The 16,421-nt window shown below is 45.1% G+C and overlaps 1 protein-coding gene across 3 annotated transcripts in view; it reads left to right on the plus strand.

Annotated features, from left to right (window-relative positions):
* LOC127602372 (netrin receptor UNC5C-like) overlaps window positions 1-16,421 on the plus strand; it is a 156,170-nt gene that overhangs the window by 119,999 nt on the left and 19,750 nt on the right. For 2 of the 3 annotated variants that reach the window (XM_052068442.1, XM_052068440.1), the window contains exons 5-8: window positions 9,337-9,517; window positions 10,598-10,765; window positions 11,037-11,201; window positions 15,457-15,504. In XM_052068442.1, the coding sequence (XP_051924402.1) occupies window positions 9,337-9,517; window positions 10,598-10,765; window positions 11,037-11,201; window positions 15,457-15,504 (562 nt within the window). The remainder of the gene's footprint in view (window positions 1-9,336; window positions 9,518-10,597; window positions 10,766-11,036; window positions 11,202-15,456; window positions 15,505-16,421) is intronic. The other variant, XM_052068441.1, reaches the window with a different exon arrangement.

Raw genomic sequence — 16,421 nt, forward strand, 5'->3', positions numbered from 1 at the left:
GAGTAAAGAGAGCGAGCGTGAGCAAGGGGAGACAGAGATGGATGGCGACCAATCTTAAGAGAAGGTCGGCGGCAGGGAGACGGCGAGCGAAAAAAAAAGAACTATTTCCACAGCAACCGGCGACGAGCGAGAGAGAGCTTTAGTGAGGAGGTGATTATGGAGGAGGCGGCGAGGAGCAGATTATGTGCGGGTGATCCATTAAGGCCCGGCAGACAATGTCAACGAAAGGAAGGAAAGGAAGGAAAGAGAGAGGAATGAATGAAAAGGATAAATGAATGTTGGGCGAAGCTGTATTTCCATACAATCTGCTCAATTAGGGGAAAAGGATGGAGGTTGCTGAGCGAGGAGAAAAGGTGCGCGCGCACCTGCATGTGGAGCGATGGCGGTGTAATCCATTATAAAATAAGAAGGGGGGTGCGGTGGGGGGGGGGGGGGGGTATCTGTCCACTCCTCTTGTTATCGCCTCTCCTTCTTTCCTTGATCTGACTCATCTTTTTTCTCCCAGTGTCTTGTTCTTCCCTTCCCTGCTTTTCCCCTTTCTCCTCAGTTCTTCTTCTGTCATTCTTCCCTCTCCACTTTTGTCTTTTCCTCCCGCCGTTCTTCTGCCCTGACATCGTTCCTCCTTCGCCGCTTCCGTTTTCCACTCTCATTTGCATCACTCCTCTTCTGCTGTTTTCTCCGCCGCTGTATTTCCTCCCCTCGCATGCCTCCTTGCCTCCTCTTTCCTCTTTTGTTTGCTCCCATCCCTTTTTTTGTCAGTCTTACCATCTCTTCTCCTCTCCTGTCCCGATTTCTGCTACTTTTTTCTTTCCTGATCTGGTCTTTCCTCTCCCCTCGTTTCTCTTTCCTACTCCCTCCTCTTCTCCTTTCCTCTTCCCCTTTTGCTATTTCTCCTCACTCTTCTCCTTCCGACCCTTTCCTCTCTTATTCCTTACCTTTCTTCCACTCCGCTCACTATTTCCTCTCTTTTCTCCTCCATTTCCTCCCTGCACTTCCTCTTTTCTCCCCTCTCTTTTCCATTGCTCACTCCTCCCATTTCATATCGTCTCCTCCTCTTCCCCCCCCCCATTTACTCTACTTCCTTCCTCTTTCCCTTTCATCCCCCTATCTTCACCCTCATCTCCGCATTGTTTTATTCTTTTCTTACATCTCCTCATGCTTCCAATCTTTTATTTCCACTACTCCCCCCCTCCTCGACCCCCCATTCCCTCTCTCATTTATCTCTGCTCCTCTCCTCTCACTATTGACTCTCCTGGCACTTTTTTTCCCATCGGCCGCCTGTCTGCCATCTTTCTCCTATTGTGTGCACTTGGCTACATAGGTTCTGCTTTTTGTGCCTCGCTCAAAACAAAATGCACTGTTTCGGCTCATTTACAGTCGCAAAGTCAGTGTTGCGTGTGTAAAATGATGTATTGCATGTGTGCGTGTGTGTATGTGCGTGTGTGTGCGCGCACGCCATACATCTTTCATGGGCGGTGCACCGGCTGGGTTATAAATAGGTCTCAAAAGGCACGTCCCAGTCCAGGCGGTTGTCCTCATGTGTTCTAGTTCTGTCGGCGGTGGGACACCTTGGAGAGCACTGGCACTATTTGTTCACTTTGGGGATTGTTTTCTCTTCCTTATCCCTCTGTAGTATTTTTTTTCTTAATTCCCGCTTGAGAGTTTCTTTGAAGAACAATATGCGCACACCTCTGGGAAATATACCCCCTGCCCCTTTTTATGCTACGTTATTGAAAATAGATGGGGATCCAATCTATGGGCGCCAACGTGACAGTTTGCTTCGAACAACGGCAGGCAATGTAGCGTCACACCTTTCAACCCTTTTAGATGATCACTTTAATCAATTCAGACAATTACGCTTTTTTTTAAATTGCATTATTTTCTTTGTATTTTTTTCAAATGATGAATATATTGTCATATTATATATATATATTCATTCATTCATTCATCTTCCGAGCCGCTTGATCCTCACTAGGGTCGCGGGGGGTGCTGGAGCCTATCCCAGCTGTCTCCGGGCAGTAGGCGGGGGACACCCTGAATCGGTTGCCAGCCAATCACAGGGCACACAGAGACGAACAACCATCCGCACTCACACTCGCACTTAGGGACAATTTAGAGTGTTCAATCAGTTTTTTTGTTTGGAATGTGGGAGGAAACCGGAGCTCCCGGAGAAAACCCACGCAGGCCCGGGGAGAACATGCAAACACCACACAGGGAGGCCGGAGCTGGAATCGAACCCGGTACCTCTGCACTGTGAAGCCGGCGTGCTAACCGCTGGACTACCGGGCCGCCCTATATATATATATATAGACAGATAGATAGATAGTGTAATTTTTTTTCTTTGAGTGTGGCCCTAATATGCTCTGCGCAATCGACATCAGCAGTAGTTGCTATGGCAACCTAGTAATGTCATCGTATTTTAATTGGATCTTCATGTCACTCACGCAGATCTCATTAATTAAACTGTCAGCACTCCCCAGAAATCCCACCGTGTCGCTCTCACCTAACCCGCGTTGCGTTGTTGCAGCGCCGGTCCATTTGGAGCGTGTCGCCAGGGCAGCGGGACGTTCCAAAATCCCCCCCAAGAGACACCACGGCACATATGGCCAATTAAAATGGACGTCAAATGGCACATGCTCACTTCATTAAAGACACCTGGGCTGCTGCCGTCATTAGCTTAATGTTGCTTTAAATGTAGCCCGGGGTATCCATCATATTTTACATCTCCAAGTCTGCTAATTTAGATACCTGACTTTCACCTGCTCATGTTAAACCGCATTTGGTTCACTGCAAGTATACTTCCTAAGTCAAAGCACTTTTATCTCAAGTCACTATTATATCGGGCAGGGAATACGAGTGTTTTTCTATTTCTATCCATTCATCTTCTGATTCGTTTTATCCTCACAAGCGCGCACAAAGAACAATCCTCCACGCTCATACTTACACTGACACTTTGGGACAATTTAGAGTGTTCCATTAACCTGCCATGCATGTTTTTGAAATGTGGGAGGAAACTGGAGTACCCAAGAGAAAACCCACAAAGGCATGCGGAGAACACGCAAACTCCACACAGGGAGGCCGAAGCCAGAATTGAACCCTGCACTGCGCGGTTGACGCGTTAACCAGTGGACCACTGGGCCACCAGCTATTTATATCCATAAACCACATATTAAAAAAAAATGTAAATGCACAATTTCTCGACGTTGCTTTTCAGTAAACGGTTGTACTGTCGCTTCCAAGTTTCAAGAGAAATTAAATAAGAAAAAATGAAAGCCTGGGCGATGAACTTCATGTATTATTTTGTGCAAATACACACACACACACACACACACACACACACACGCGCACGTTAGCTGAATTCATGTGTGCCATTGGATTAAATTTCTATTAGTTTTCCCCGATTGAGTTTGAAGAGTGTTGATTAGGCCGTAATGGCCTTTGTTAGCTCGCTAATGAAGGGCTTGATTACTATTCTACTTAGTGCCGCACATCGGGATATGGCTGATGTGTTTGCTTAGCATCTGTTGGCGATAACACACACGCACGCAATTGTCTTTTTATTCACTGAGGAGAAGTGACGCAAGTGGGGGCGAAAGACGGATGGTGTTGGCTTGCCAGCGCTCATCTCTCACCCCCCTCCCTGGTTCTGTCTTTTCCACTCCTCGCATCCTCTCAAACAACTTTGCTCTGTCCGTTGTGTTTTCTTAAGACCTCCATCAGCTTCCGAGACGGTTTCTAAACCCTCACGCTTTCTCCTCTCTCCAGAGGAGAATACTGTGTTTTGATTTGTGGGGGCACGTAGAGCTTATATTTGAAAAGAACATTTTTTACTTAACTTTAGGCAATTATTTAAAATGTTGTCTTTTTACAATACATATATTGATATATAGGTTACCACATCCACCTCACAATGCAGAGTTCGATCCCGGCTCCGGCCTTCCTGTGTGGAGTTTGCATGTTCTCCCCGTGCCTGTGTGGGTTTTCTCCGGGTACCTGTGTTTCCTCCCACTTTCTAAAAACATGCATTGCAGGTTAATGGAACACTCTAAATTGGCTCTGATTGTGATTGTGGTCACAAATGGCCTGTAATGGCTGGCAACCAGTTTACGGTGTACCCCGCCTACTCCCCAAAGACAGTTAGGATGGCACGCGTGCGACCCTTGTGAGGATAAATGGATTACAAGTTCGATGGATAAGATTTGAAGACATGTACTACGAACCTTACTTTTTTGCCATTGAAAAAAACGTTTTTTTGTCCTGTGGTATCTCTATATACAAAAAGAAAATATGATTTACTTGTTAAGATTTGAATAAAATAATTATTTCCACTGGGAAGTCACAACTTCCTATTTTGCATCATTATTTTTGCTTTCCAAATAAAAGATGCGAAATGCATGCTTTTCATTGGCCAATAACGTGTCCCGGTTGCCATAAAGCCACATATTAGCCAGGGAAGAACTCAAACAAACTTTCTTCAACTTAAAAGAAAAAAAAAATAATGCGGCTGTGGGCTAATTTGGAAATGTTTGCACGTATAAAAGTGAGTACGGCTCCTCCTGCTCTCTTACCTCCGTATCCCATGACTGGAGTGTCATTCCGGCATGAAATGAAGTGACAAATCTTCCTTGGTGGCTCGTTGAGATTATTGGAGCGCACCACGCCCGCTCAGTACCCGCTCCCCCGCACACACCTACGCGCACGCACACGCAGGCAAGGCTAATCACTGGCGGAGAGAGCTCTTTAAGCCACTCGGCTGTGGTCTTGCGGGGATGGAAATAATATAGCTAATCAAGGGGGATGATCCTCAGTATCAACACTTCGTTTTCAGTACAGTGTGATTTGCAGGTAAAGAGTCTTGCGTAAGCGCTCCTTTGTGTGTTTTCTCATTTTATCACCACAATGCCACATTTTAGCACCTTTCATAATCTGCCTTTTTTTTTAATACTTTGTCATTTGTTTTGCCTTTGAAACATTCACATGATGTTCCTCTTTTGCGACAGACTGTGATGTTCCCGCACACAAAGCTTTTCGCCTTCCGGAACTTTTTTTTTTTTTAATTTTTCCTTTTGGTGGCGCTCCCCAGCGCAACAAACTATCTCTATATTGTGGCCTACTTTTATCCATGCCAAGCCTTTGTTCTGCCACCGCCGCTAAAAAAACAGGCAGATAGAAAGCGTCGTGCATTAAGTCTTTCCCTTTTGGCTCTGCCTTGATCTTACACAGCTGGAGATGGGACGTTTGTCCTTCGAGCAACAGCACACCAGCGAGCGTTTGAATGAATTGCACCAGTTTTCACGCAAAATGCAGTACAATTGTAAAAAAAATACATACATAGGGTTATGCTATTAATTCCGCTGCACACCGGGTGACGCAGCCAATACCCAACGGTTCCGCAATACTTTTCCATCACTCGCCAGTCTACAAGCGAGCTTCAGATACAGAACTCTTTACATTCACTCGCACATTTCTCCGCAATAGAAGTGTTTGCAAGAAGCCGTTTATTTGGCGCTCCAAGCTGCAATTAACTGTAAAACCAAACCGCACAATTTCATCTAATGAAAGTCTGAGCTTAATACGACACAAACGGGCTAATGGAAATTAGCATAGTATTGAGCTAATTATAAACCTGAGCACAACGTATTTTCTCTTAGGGGAACTGGAGCTTTGAGGGACCTTCTCTACCTCTCCTCTTTGCTCTTATGCTAGTATGTCGACGTCGGTGCGACGTCGTACTTCACTGAAGGCGCATTAGCCAAAGTTCGGACTTGCCTCTGTACTTCCAAATCTCCAATTTCGCCGGTTGCTAACGATGAACCCTGTTGTAGCAGCGGAATGCTTTTTCCACAGGCTTGATTCAAGTTAATTACCGCGTTCCCTTTGAAAAGAATGTCGCGTGATTCCTTTTGTTTCAAAGAAAAGAAGACCAGACACTTGTTGAACCATCAGCAAATCCCACATCAGTTGAAACCAAGGCCAGAGCTACATCTGGTGTGTGTGCGCGTCGATCCTTGTATCAAAGACTGCGGGTTGTGTTTGTGTGTCCGTGTCTGAAGCTGTGCGCCCAAAGCGAGGAGACAGGTGATGTCGGGGCGAGAGTTAAAATAACAAACGCGCCATCGCCCCCAAAGACTGACTTGATCCAATCAGCCCCTGTCTGTTGTCTGACACACACTCTCACACACACACACACACACACACCCACACTGATTGGTTGACACCAGCTGGGGCTAATGATGTGATGGCTGCCGTGGTATTGCCACCACATGGGGTCTGGTTGTCTGAGCCCAGCCGAGCATCTATGGGCCCTGCATGCCAAAATGAAAAGCCGGCACTACAGCTGTGATAAAGCAGCAAAAGATCTGCTTTTGTGTTGTTTTGCATCACCGCGTGTCTGTTTCATTTCCGAAAGTGCTATAGTAAGCATGTGTGAGAGCGGAAGGTTGCCGAGGTTAATTGGCATTGAAGTTCAAATTACTTTTTAAGTGCAGGAGGCATGTTTGTTCTCATTGATTTTGCTGACTGGGAGTCATTTATAAACAGCGTTGGCAGGGAGGGAAAAGAAGTCGGTGGTAATGGAGTAGATTGAATAGCTCAGCCACGTGCGTGAAGCTGTACATGACAAAATAATTGTTAGAGTGGGATGGGTGGATGGATGGATGGATGGCGAACAGATGGACTGGATGATGGACAAGGACTTGCTGGGTTGGTCTTCACTGGATAGTGGATGGGTGGCTTGGGACTAAGGATGGATGGTTGGATGGAGCGATGAAAGATGGCGGGTGAAGAGGGATCGGAATGAGGTCCAGTATCCTTGGAGGATGGCTGGAATCTTCTATATACATATTGCGCGTCGTCCCGCACGCGGTCTGTCCTTCCGTCTGTCCCTTTTCAAAACGTACCTACTTCACCGCGACGCTGCGGGCCGCCACTGCGCCGCTCAGGCAGTGGCTCACTACGATCGCACGGGCATCTTAGCGAAAAAATGTTGTCTACCCACAAGCATTGCAATGAAATTGTTAGTTATTTAGTAGAGCTAAACATCTCTTTATTTTCGCGATAAGCAATGAAGATGAACAAAAAGTTGAACCAAGCAACAACACTTTTGTGGGCCGAAGGCCCACCTTACCAGCCTTCCGCAGGAACTAGCTGATGAGCCGCCCGGAGGGCGGCGAACCAGCTAGTAGATTATAAATGGATGGATGCACAAGATATCGAAAAAGTATCAACAAAGGTATGCAACAAGTTTCTTCTGGAATAATGCTTTTCCAATATCATGCAGCACTAATTGGAAATGGTATATTTATAAAATGGATGGATGGGCAGATGGATGGATCGTGAATGGATTCTTTAGGTTCCTCTCAAGGTTCGCTAACTTTAACTAATGTGACGGCTCATTTAGGTTTGCTCAAGGGTCCCCAACGTGGTGGCCGTAGGTAGCCCCCAAGGTGCAGTTCGCAGCCCCTTTCTCAAAATAGCTCAACAGTGATGGGACATTGTGATTTTTCTCAGAATGTTGTAGAAATTATCATTTGAAAATGCACCTGATGATTGTGCGAAACCATTAGTATTGGTCAGTGTCTTAACATAAATTAAAATCAGTCATTTTTGATCACATACTAAGATAATTTGGGGATTTGTATTTTCGGAAGTGTGTATGGACTTGGTAGCCCTTCACATTCATCCAAGAGGAAGCTCTCAGTTTTAAAAAGGTCAGTGACACGTGGGTTAGCCAATGTTCACCGTACTCCCTTGATTCTTGAACACATCTTGATATTTTGGGTCCGTCCAAGGAAGCACTCTCCTTCCCATTTGTGCCGTACACAGCCTGCATGTTCCATTTTCTTGTCGTTGAGCATAACCTTTTGTTTTATATTAGAAAGCAAAAGGTCAAACAAGGAGCTTGCCGTCATCCGAAGAATCAAGCCGGTGGAGAGAGGAGCATCAAATTGCTCGAGAATAAGTACCGGAGCAATAACAGCGGCCTTGTTTTCCTCCCTTCGCCACATCTGAGATTTCCATTTCCTAACGTGACGCGAGAAGGAAATTAAACAATGGGAATGGAACAATGTTGCGGCGAACATTTATGCCTCCGCCATAAAGCTCGGACAGGCTGAATTTACGAGGGTTTGCCGCCGTAAATACTGCGCTCGGGAAATGTGATTAGGCTCATAAATACGATATTCCCCGCTGTCCTACCCTTCACCCGAGGAGCCTTGTAAAAGCATATGTTCAGGACACTTGCCTGCTTTTCGCCGTTGCCAGCCTTCTGTGTGGGATCTTTTCGATCTTTACATTTACAATCCGTAAAAGTCCAGAATCAATACACAAATGTTAAAAGTATAAATGAACGACATCATACTCACCGGAGATTATTTCATCTAATAATGTGTTCGGGTCGCTCGAGACATATTTTGCTCATTGAAGGTAACCGGAACAAATTTTGCCCTGAGCAACCAATCACAGGATGGAAAAATTATGATGTCATCAAGGGCTACAGCTGATTGGTTAAAAATGAGTCCTACTGCGTTCGTGCCATCAAACCGCACTACTGATTCTGAAGGCCAGATTAGATTGAAATCGGATTGGACAAAATATACCTAAGTAGAAGCTCAGATCAAAGAATGATGACAAAATTATGAGAATTCTGCGAATAAATTGATACAGTTTTATGGAACAAATTACAGTGTTTGAGTTTTTGCCTTTTCGTCATTGTGTGTTGCACAACAATGTGAACTTGGGCAGGCATGTCTATCATGACCAAAACAACAACAAAAATCTCAAGAACCCGTGCCCACAAAAACGCAGTCTGCTATTTTGGTTTTAAGCGTGCAATTTAGGGTTCCTTGAGACATTTCCAGGTGTCTTTCAAAAACGGATTTGGTCTATACATTTGGTCTGACGGCTACCAATCCTAAACCACAATCCTGTACAAATGCTGATGATGCTAAACTGAAAAAAATATACAGGTATATATATTTTTTAACCATTTATTGACACTCCATAAACTCTCAGACCCAACAAAACGTCATTTGAAGTCAATTTCACCCCACTACATGAAATGTACTTGTCATGTCTGTCAAGACTGGCACCCCAAAAAAGTCTCAAGACTCCATGGCTGAAAAGACAGAGGAAGGCTGCCCGTATTGGTTTGAAGCTGCCATTTTAGGGTAATTTTGGCCAGTCTTGCAAAAGTGAGCCAGATTTGACATATCTGGAGCTTTTCTCATATACAAGGGCAACGCAAAATTTGAAGAAATGCAATTTTTTTCATTCAGTTTTGACATTCACTCGACCCATTATAAATATTTAACATTCTGCTGATCTTCTTTCTGACAGGTGGAGTGGCTGAAGAACGAAGAGATCATCGACCCAGCGGAGGACAGAAACTTCTACATCACCATCGACCATAATCTGATCATCAAACAAGCGCGTCTTTCGGACACGGCTAACTACACGTGCGTGGCCAAGAACATCGTGGCCAAGAGACGCAGCACAACGGCCACCGTCATCGTTTACGGTAATCATCGGTATCATATGGTGCAATTGACCGCTTTTGAAATTCCTATCTTTCAGTAATGAATCCCAGTAGGCCATAATCAAATCACAATATTTTGGGCTTCATTTTTGGCGGCATGGCAGCTGTGCTGAGCAACAAATCAAGTCATAATATTGACTTGCCGAGCACCTGCGCCAGCTTTTGGCCAGGGTTAGAGGAGAGGAAACAACGCGCATGCGATGCACACAAAAAGAAAAACACACTCTGCGTGTTTCCCTGCGGTGTAACCGCTGTTGCATCTATCCACTGTGCGCTTCAATCCGAAGGGGAAAAAAATAAAACCTGCGCGTGTGCGCTGCTACAGACAGGCAGCCTGAGATGGAGTGGTTTGACACTGATGTATCCTTACAGAAATAGATTGTTCAATCTGCGGTTCAATCTCCTCGCGCCCCCCCCCCCCCACCCCCCACATACATACACACACACACACACTCCCCGAGGGCCCGGCTGGCGCTGTTGACAAGGTGAAAAAGTTGCAAGGCTAGTGGAGGGATGTGGCGGATCACGAGGGGGATAAATAAAAGCATGGTGGAGAGGCAGCTCGGTGAAGAAGCTCGAATTGACCTATTTTTGTTGTACCCGATAGGAAGGTCCCGCTTCAAAAAATTGATGGACACATCCTGTAAACGCCATTTGTGTCGGTTGCTTAAGTCGTGAGAGCAGTTTGCATTAAAAAAACAGCAGAGAAAGAATATTTGATTTGGGCCCTCCCAGTTGGGGGTGACAACTGTAACTCCTCCAATGATTCAAGCCTCATATATGTCCAGGAAAAAGCTAAACATTTTTCATCATTCTCAGCACGGTATAGCCACAAAAAGAAACATTTTTAGAAGGTGTGAAAGCACATGATGGATTTAATAGTTGACATTTGACCAATGTCCCGTGTAATGGCTCCAACTTCAGTTTTTCTTTCACCATATTTCCGCTAGGCAGAGCATCAAGCAGCAACCCATGCACTGTCTTGACCGAAAAACCTTTTTCTATTATGATTGTGGGGGCGATAAGCTGTCCATCCAATCACCGATCTCTTGAACTTCGCAGTTAATGGTGGCTGGTCGACGTGGACGGAGTGGTCGATGTGTAACAGCCGCTGTGGGCGGGGCTTCCAGAAACGAAGTCGCAGCTGTACAAACCCCGCCCCTTTAAACGGCGGATTGCCTTGTGACGGACAGGCCATCCAGAAACTAACTTGCACCTCCTTATGCACCGGTGAGTTTAAACCAGTTTGCTATTTTCTGCCGTAACTTGCAAAGCGACGTCACGGACACGTGGCGATGATGTCATAGAATTGCAATGTTACACGTGACATTGCATGGCAGGATCTGAATTGCTTTTACTTGCAATACAAAGCAATAAAAAAATGAAAAAAAAAGATTTGCTGTTGCATGTTCGGCAGCCATGTTTCTCTCAGGGTCAAGTCATATGCGTAAGCAAATCCCAGCATTGATAGTGGATTAGGAAGCCTTTCCGTTCCCTTTAGTGGATGGCGAGTGGACGGACTGGAGTAAGTGGTCAGCGTGCGGGACGGAGTGCACCCAGTGGAGGAGGCGGGAGTGCAACAACCCGGCGCCCAAAAATGGCGGGAAGGACTGCGAGGGTCTGGTGCTTCACTCTCAGAACTGCACCGATGGACTTTGTATGCAGAGTAAGTTGATCCTCTGCTACCCGCTTAGAAACCCGCACGGAAAGTTCATTTTGGATGTGAACTTGTTCAAAGTCACCCCCCACCCCCACCCCACCCCTCAACAAAATGTTAGTGAGAGACATTCCCCTTAAAATACTGGCAATTCCCCATTGTTGGAAACCAGTCCACAGTAGTGGACAACTGCAAGTTCCACCGTACAATCTTACAGTACAGTGGACCCCCATTATTCAGGGGGGCTGAAGGGGGGATATAGAACCGGTCAGCCTGCAAATAACGAAAATTTGTGTATAATTGATACCAAGTGAAATGCAGCGACTCTGCATTTTTCATGGGAAAGGTTATTAGAGGGGGTGAACATGTAGAGGAAATATTGAGGAAAATGACAACCAATTTAAAAAAAAAAATTAGAAAAATGCAAATCTGCCGGTGCCAAAAAACATGCATGGTAGGTTAATAATACATTTTATTTATAAGCACCTTTCAAGACACCCAAGGTTGAATGGAGACTCTGTATTGTCCCCGAGGTGTGTTTGTGAGTATGAATGATCGTTAGTCTGTGTGTGACCTGCGATTGGCTGGCGACCAATTGAGGTTGTAAAAGCAGCCGGGATGGGCTCCAGCGACACCTGCGACCCTCGCGAGGGATAAGTGGTTTGGAAAATGGATGAATAAATGTTTCATTCAATGTTTTTGTACCACTTTAAATCAAACTGGTGAGAAATGAATTGTTCCTCTCGAAATTGGCATGTTTGTATCATCCCGCCCATTCAAATGTTTCGCTTTTGTATCACTTCTGAATTGTTTTGTTCGAGTCGCTTTCCTACTATTTTTGTCGAAGCGCACCTAGAAAATTCCATGCGTGTTTTTGTGCCCTTTCCGACTAAATGCAGACTGTTTTGCCTCATTACCGACTAAAAGTTCATGTTTTCGTGTCATCTCATTCTGAATTATGGTTTTCTGTCATTTCTTACTTCGTTCTTTAATTATTTTTGTTTTTGTGGTAGCATTTTGCAGTGAATGTTTATGTTTCGTCCTCTTTCCTCCATTTTCCTGACGAATCTTTCTGCATCATTTCCCAAAAACGGCTAAATACATTTAGGCAGAGTTGCTTTTTTGTTTATTGCCACCTCCCTATCTTCCTCCTCCGACTCTTCCTCAGGCGGCGCTATCATCTCTCCCTTCGCCTGCCTTGTGTCGCTCTTCCTGACTGCTTTCATGGTGTCGATTCATCCTCTTTTACTTTCCGAACGTCACCCACCGGTGGCCTCACTCGGTCAAGTCAAAGCCTCCTTTCTTACAAAAACCTAACATCACGTAACGAACCATCATAAAGTGCATCAGCCACCAAATGAGCTGCCATTTTGCTTTTTTTTTTTTTTTGCTTTTTTTTTGTGGTGAGTTTCTAAAACGCTTGAAAGGGTGAAGCGAATATAGCAGCGGTTCTCCAAGGCGGAGGCAATTATATTTGTTGACTTGCAGCATGAGGAGGAGTACCTTGCTTACTCATTGCGCCGAGAGTAATTGGCAGACGTTTGACGAGAGGAGAAGAGAAAAAAAAAAAATAGCGGAACATATTTTTAGAACACGCTCACACATTCTCTCGCTTGTGCATGCAACGATGCCACAGGTTCTCGGTGTGCTGAGCGACAACAACCCTTCATTAGCCAGGAATGATCAGCCGGCGCCTTGACATAATCTGTATTTTTCCCCATTTTTCCAAGTCGTATCGGCTTCTCCGGATGACACGAATTGTTGGAAGGCAACTCAAAATTACAAGTCAAGAATGCACGGTATACATCGTTACACGTATAGCACAGTCCAACGCTTAAGGACTGAAAAATAGAAGCAATAAGTTGTGGTGTGTTGTCAGCAGCTTGAAAGGGCAACGCAGGTTTGGCTGGTATCTCGAAATACAGTGGAACAGGGCACAAAAGCAAAAGGAACACCTACAGTGCCGCAAAATGATGCCAGAGACACCACTTTTATACTAGCCGGTGCTAAGCTTTGAAGTGAATAGCGGAGGATGTGTTCCAAAACAAAATCCATGCAGAGATGACCATTCCATTGGCCTCCGATCGAATATATAACGGTTACGCCTCAAACAGAAGTTTGGGGTATTTCCTCTTATCGACTCAATTAATCGTCACGTGCGTCCTCTACTTGAATAAATAAGTGCAGCAAATTTACGCCTCCTCTTTTTGTGCTTTTGAAAACAAACCGCTTGTCCATCAGGGGTCTTGGTGGTAACAAGGAAGATGCGCTGTGGCTCATTAAAAGACACCGTGACATCCAAATGATTTCGGCAGTGATAATTTTACAGTTTGGGCCCTGCGAGTCCCGGGAACTCATTCATTCATTCATTCATTCATCTTCCGAACCGCTTGATCCTCACTAGGGTCACGGGGGGTGCTGGAGCCTATCCCAGCCGTCTCCGGGCAGTAGGCGGGGGACACCCTGAATCGGTTGCCAGCCAATCGCAGGGCTCACAGAGACGAACAACTATCCACGCTCACACTCACACCTAGGGACAATTTAGAGTGTTCAATCAGCCTGCCACGCATGTTTTTGGAACGTGGGAGGAAACCGGAGCACCCGGGGAAACCCCATGCAGGCCCGGGGAGAACATGCAAACGCCACACGGGAGGCCGGAGCTGGAATCGAACCCGGTACCTCTGCACTGTGAAGCCGACGTGCTAACCACTGGACTACCGGGCCGCCCATCCCGGGAACTCGCTGATCAGAAAAGTATGAGTCGCATTATGCATTTAGACAACAACCAAATTTCGAATTCTGAAATGGTCTACTTATTCAATTGCATATAATAAAAACAACAACAATATACATTGATAATAGGTTTATTTCTAATAAACAAATGCAAATAAAAAAATTTAAATAATTCTGGCATACAAGATTTGCTGAGAAATAGGTTCCCATGGTTCAGTCTTTGAGTTCATAAATTCTCCTCTCAACTGTGCTTCCAATGATGCAAGGCTTTCTCAAAGTCACTTTATTATCGCAAAACACGATCCAACTTTAGCTGCTTCTCTGCGATATCTCCGCAATAAACTTTCGCAACATTTGTTTTAACGCTACACAACTTGGCAATCGTCTGCCGATCTCTCCAATCTGGTATTGCGGGAACGAAAATCTCGTCACGCAAGATTACTTATCTCAAGATCAAAACAACAATAGCGGCGATTATCAAACTGCGATCGTTGCTGGAAAAACAAAAGGTGATGCACCTTAGTTTTGTTTTTTGTTTTTTTTTGGTTTTGTTTTGACTGAGAAATTTCCTTGTGTCCCAAAAACGCACCTTTTTTCGAACTGTGTGCCCCGCGGGAAAATTATGCGTTTCGGACGCGGGGCGCAGAGGTAACGAGGTAACGCTGTTTCATTCAGATGCAATTTTTCCCTTTCGTTGCTCTAATGTTGTACTCAAGTGATCTTTTCCGGGATGAAACCTGCAGGGTTATACATTCAGGCTCATTTCCCCCGATTGACTTTCTGTCCTTGTAACGACTCAACACACTGAGCTTATGTTTCAACCACTTCCTGTAGCGCTAACAGGAAGACATAAAATGTGCGTGAGCATGTGGGTGTGTCACGTCGCAGCACGTAGTGCGTCTCCAGCAAATAAATTCTGATGTCGTCTTTTAGAGCCGCGGTGATCTGCGCAGATAGCAGAGCTCCCGTGTAACGTGTTTTACCGTGTTGGCATTTGCATGACACAAAGCGCAGGTTAGAACAGCAAATCAAGTCTTTGTGTGTGCGTGTGCTTGCGTTTCCATTTATTATTCATGCTTTCTATTTAAAAATGAGCACAAACTTGAATTCATACAGTACAGATGCCAAATGTGTCAAAATAAGCACGTCTTATTTTATAGAATTTTCCCAACATTGTTGTCTGTTGTCCTTTCATTTGGCTTCCCACTTCATCAAATGCCTTTTTCCCTCCATGCCGTCTTCTCTTGTAATCGTGCCATGCGTTCCTGTCACGCCGCGTTCAAAAATTTTGCGTCATCTCAACCGCTAATCGCTTTGGCATTTGGCAGATGCGCTCACGATTAATAACAAACGAGGTTCAAAAAAGAAGTGTCACGCTGTTTGCTGTTGGAGATCAACGACGCTGATAGTGGTGAGTCGGTGTGTTGTGTTTCTGTCTCATGTGACTCCTGTTTTTTTTTTTGCTGTTTTGTTGATCCAAGCATCCATCCATCCATCCATCCTTCATCCCTACCTTTTCCCTGTCCCCAAGGTTCATTGTTTGAGACGCCCAAAGAAACGAGTGATGTGGGGTTCACATGTGAGTTTTATCTTTAATTTCTTGCCCTTTTTTGTGTGCGTGCGTGCGTGCGTGCATGCATGCGTGCGTGCGTGTGTGTCCGCACCGCGCGTGAGCGTGTCTTTGTGTCCGTATCTATTTATGCTCTTCTCTTATCACACAATCCGTGTATTTGTTTGCTTCAGGAAGTCAACTGTGCTCAAATGCTGGCATCAAAGGCACATCAATTATTTTTTTCACCGTTGCCTGCGTGATGGGAATGTGAATCAAAAGTGTGTCGTTGATTCAATTTGGACAAGAAGGGATTTGGGCGGGGTGGTAAAATGGTTCAAAGGAGGAAAAAAGCAAGTGTGAAAGGAAACATTTTTTTCTTTCATATTTCAAAACACTTTCCTAGTGTCTAAAATAAAAGCAGTTTGACACTTATCAAAATATACAAAATAAGTAGAATTACATCACACTTTACATCCATTTTGTTACACCTACCAACTTTCATACCTAGCTAGTTACCTATGCACCAACCAACTAAGCTACCTACCTAGCTACCCAGCCCGATGATAAAACACAATTTCACAAATACGAAGCAACCAACCCACCCTTCCAAACGCTGAGCTACCTAACGACTGTCTTACTTTGTGTGTGCGTGTGTGTGTGTGTGTGTGTGTGTGTGTGTGTGCGCGCGCGTAAACAATTTGGGATTTGAGAGTAAAACATCCACCTCCTCGCATCGAGCGCTGTCAGATTAGACTGAGCAGAGCATCAAAGATGGACGAATACGACTCTCGCTTCAGGTGTTTCATGGGCTCCTTTTATAGTGCGTCCACTCAGATGTAGAAATGTGGGACCAGCTTTTCACATTTTATTCAGTGACAAACACACACAGGTGACAATAGGACTTGTGGTTGAAAGCTGATGTCTGTGTTTCCACACGGGGGGTT

Source organism: Hippocampus zosterae, chromosome 6 (genome assembly GCF_025434085.1).
Source record: "Hippocampus zosterae strain Florida chromosome 6, ASM2543408v3, whole genome shotgun sequence".
NCBI lineage: Eukaryota > Metazoa > Chordata > Actinopteri > Syngnathiformes > Syngnathidae > Hippocampus > Hippocampus zosterae.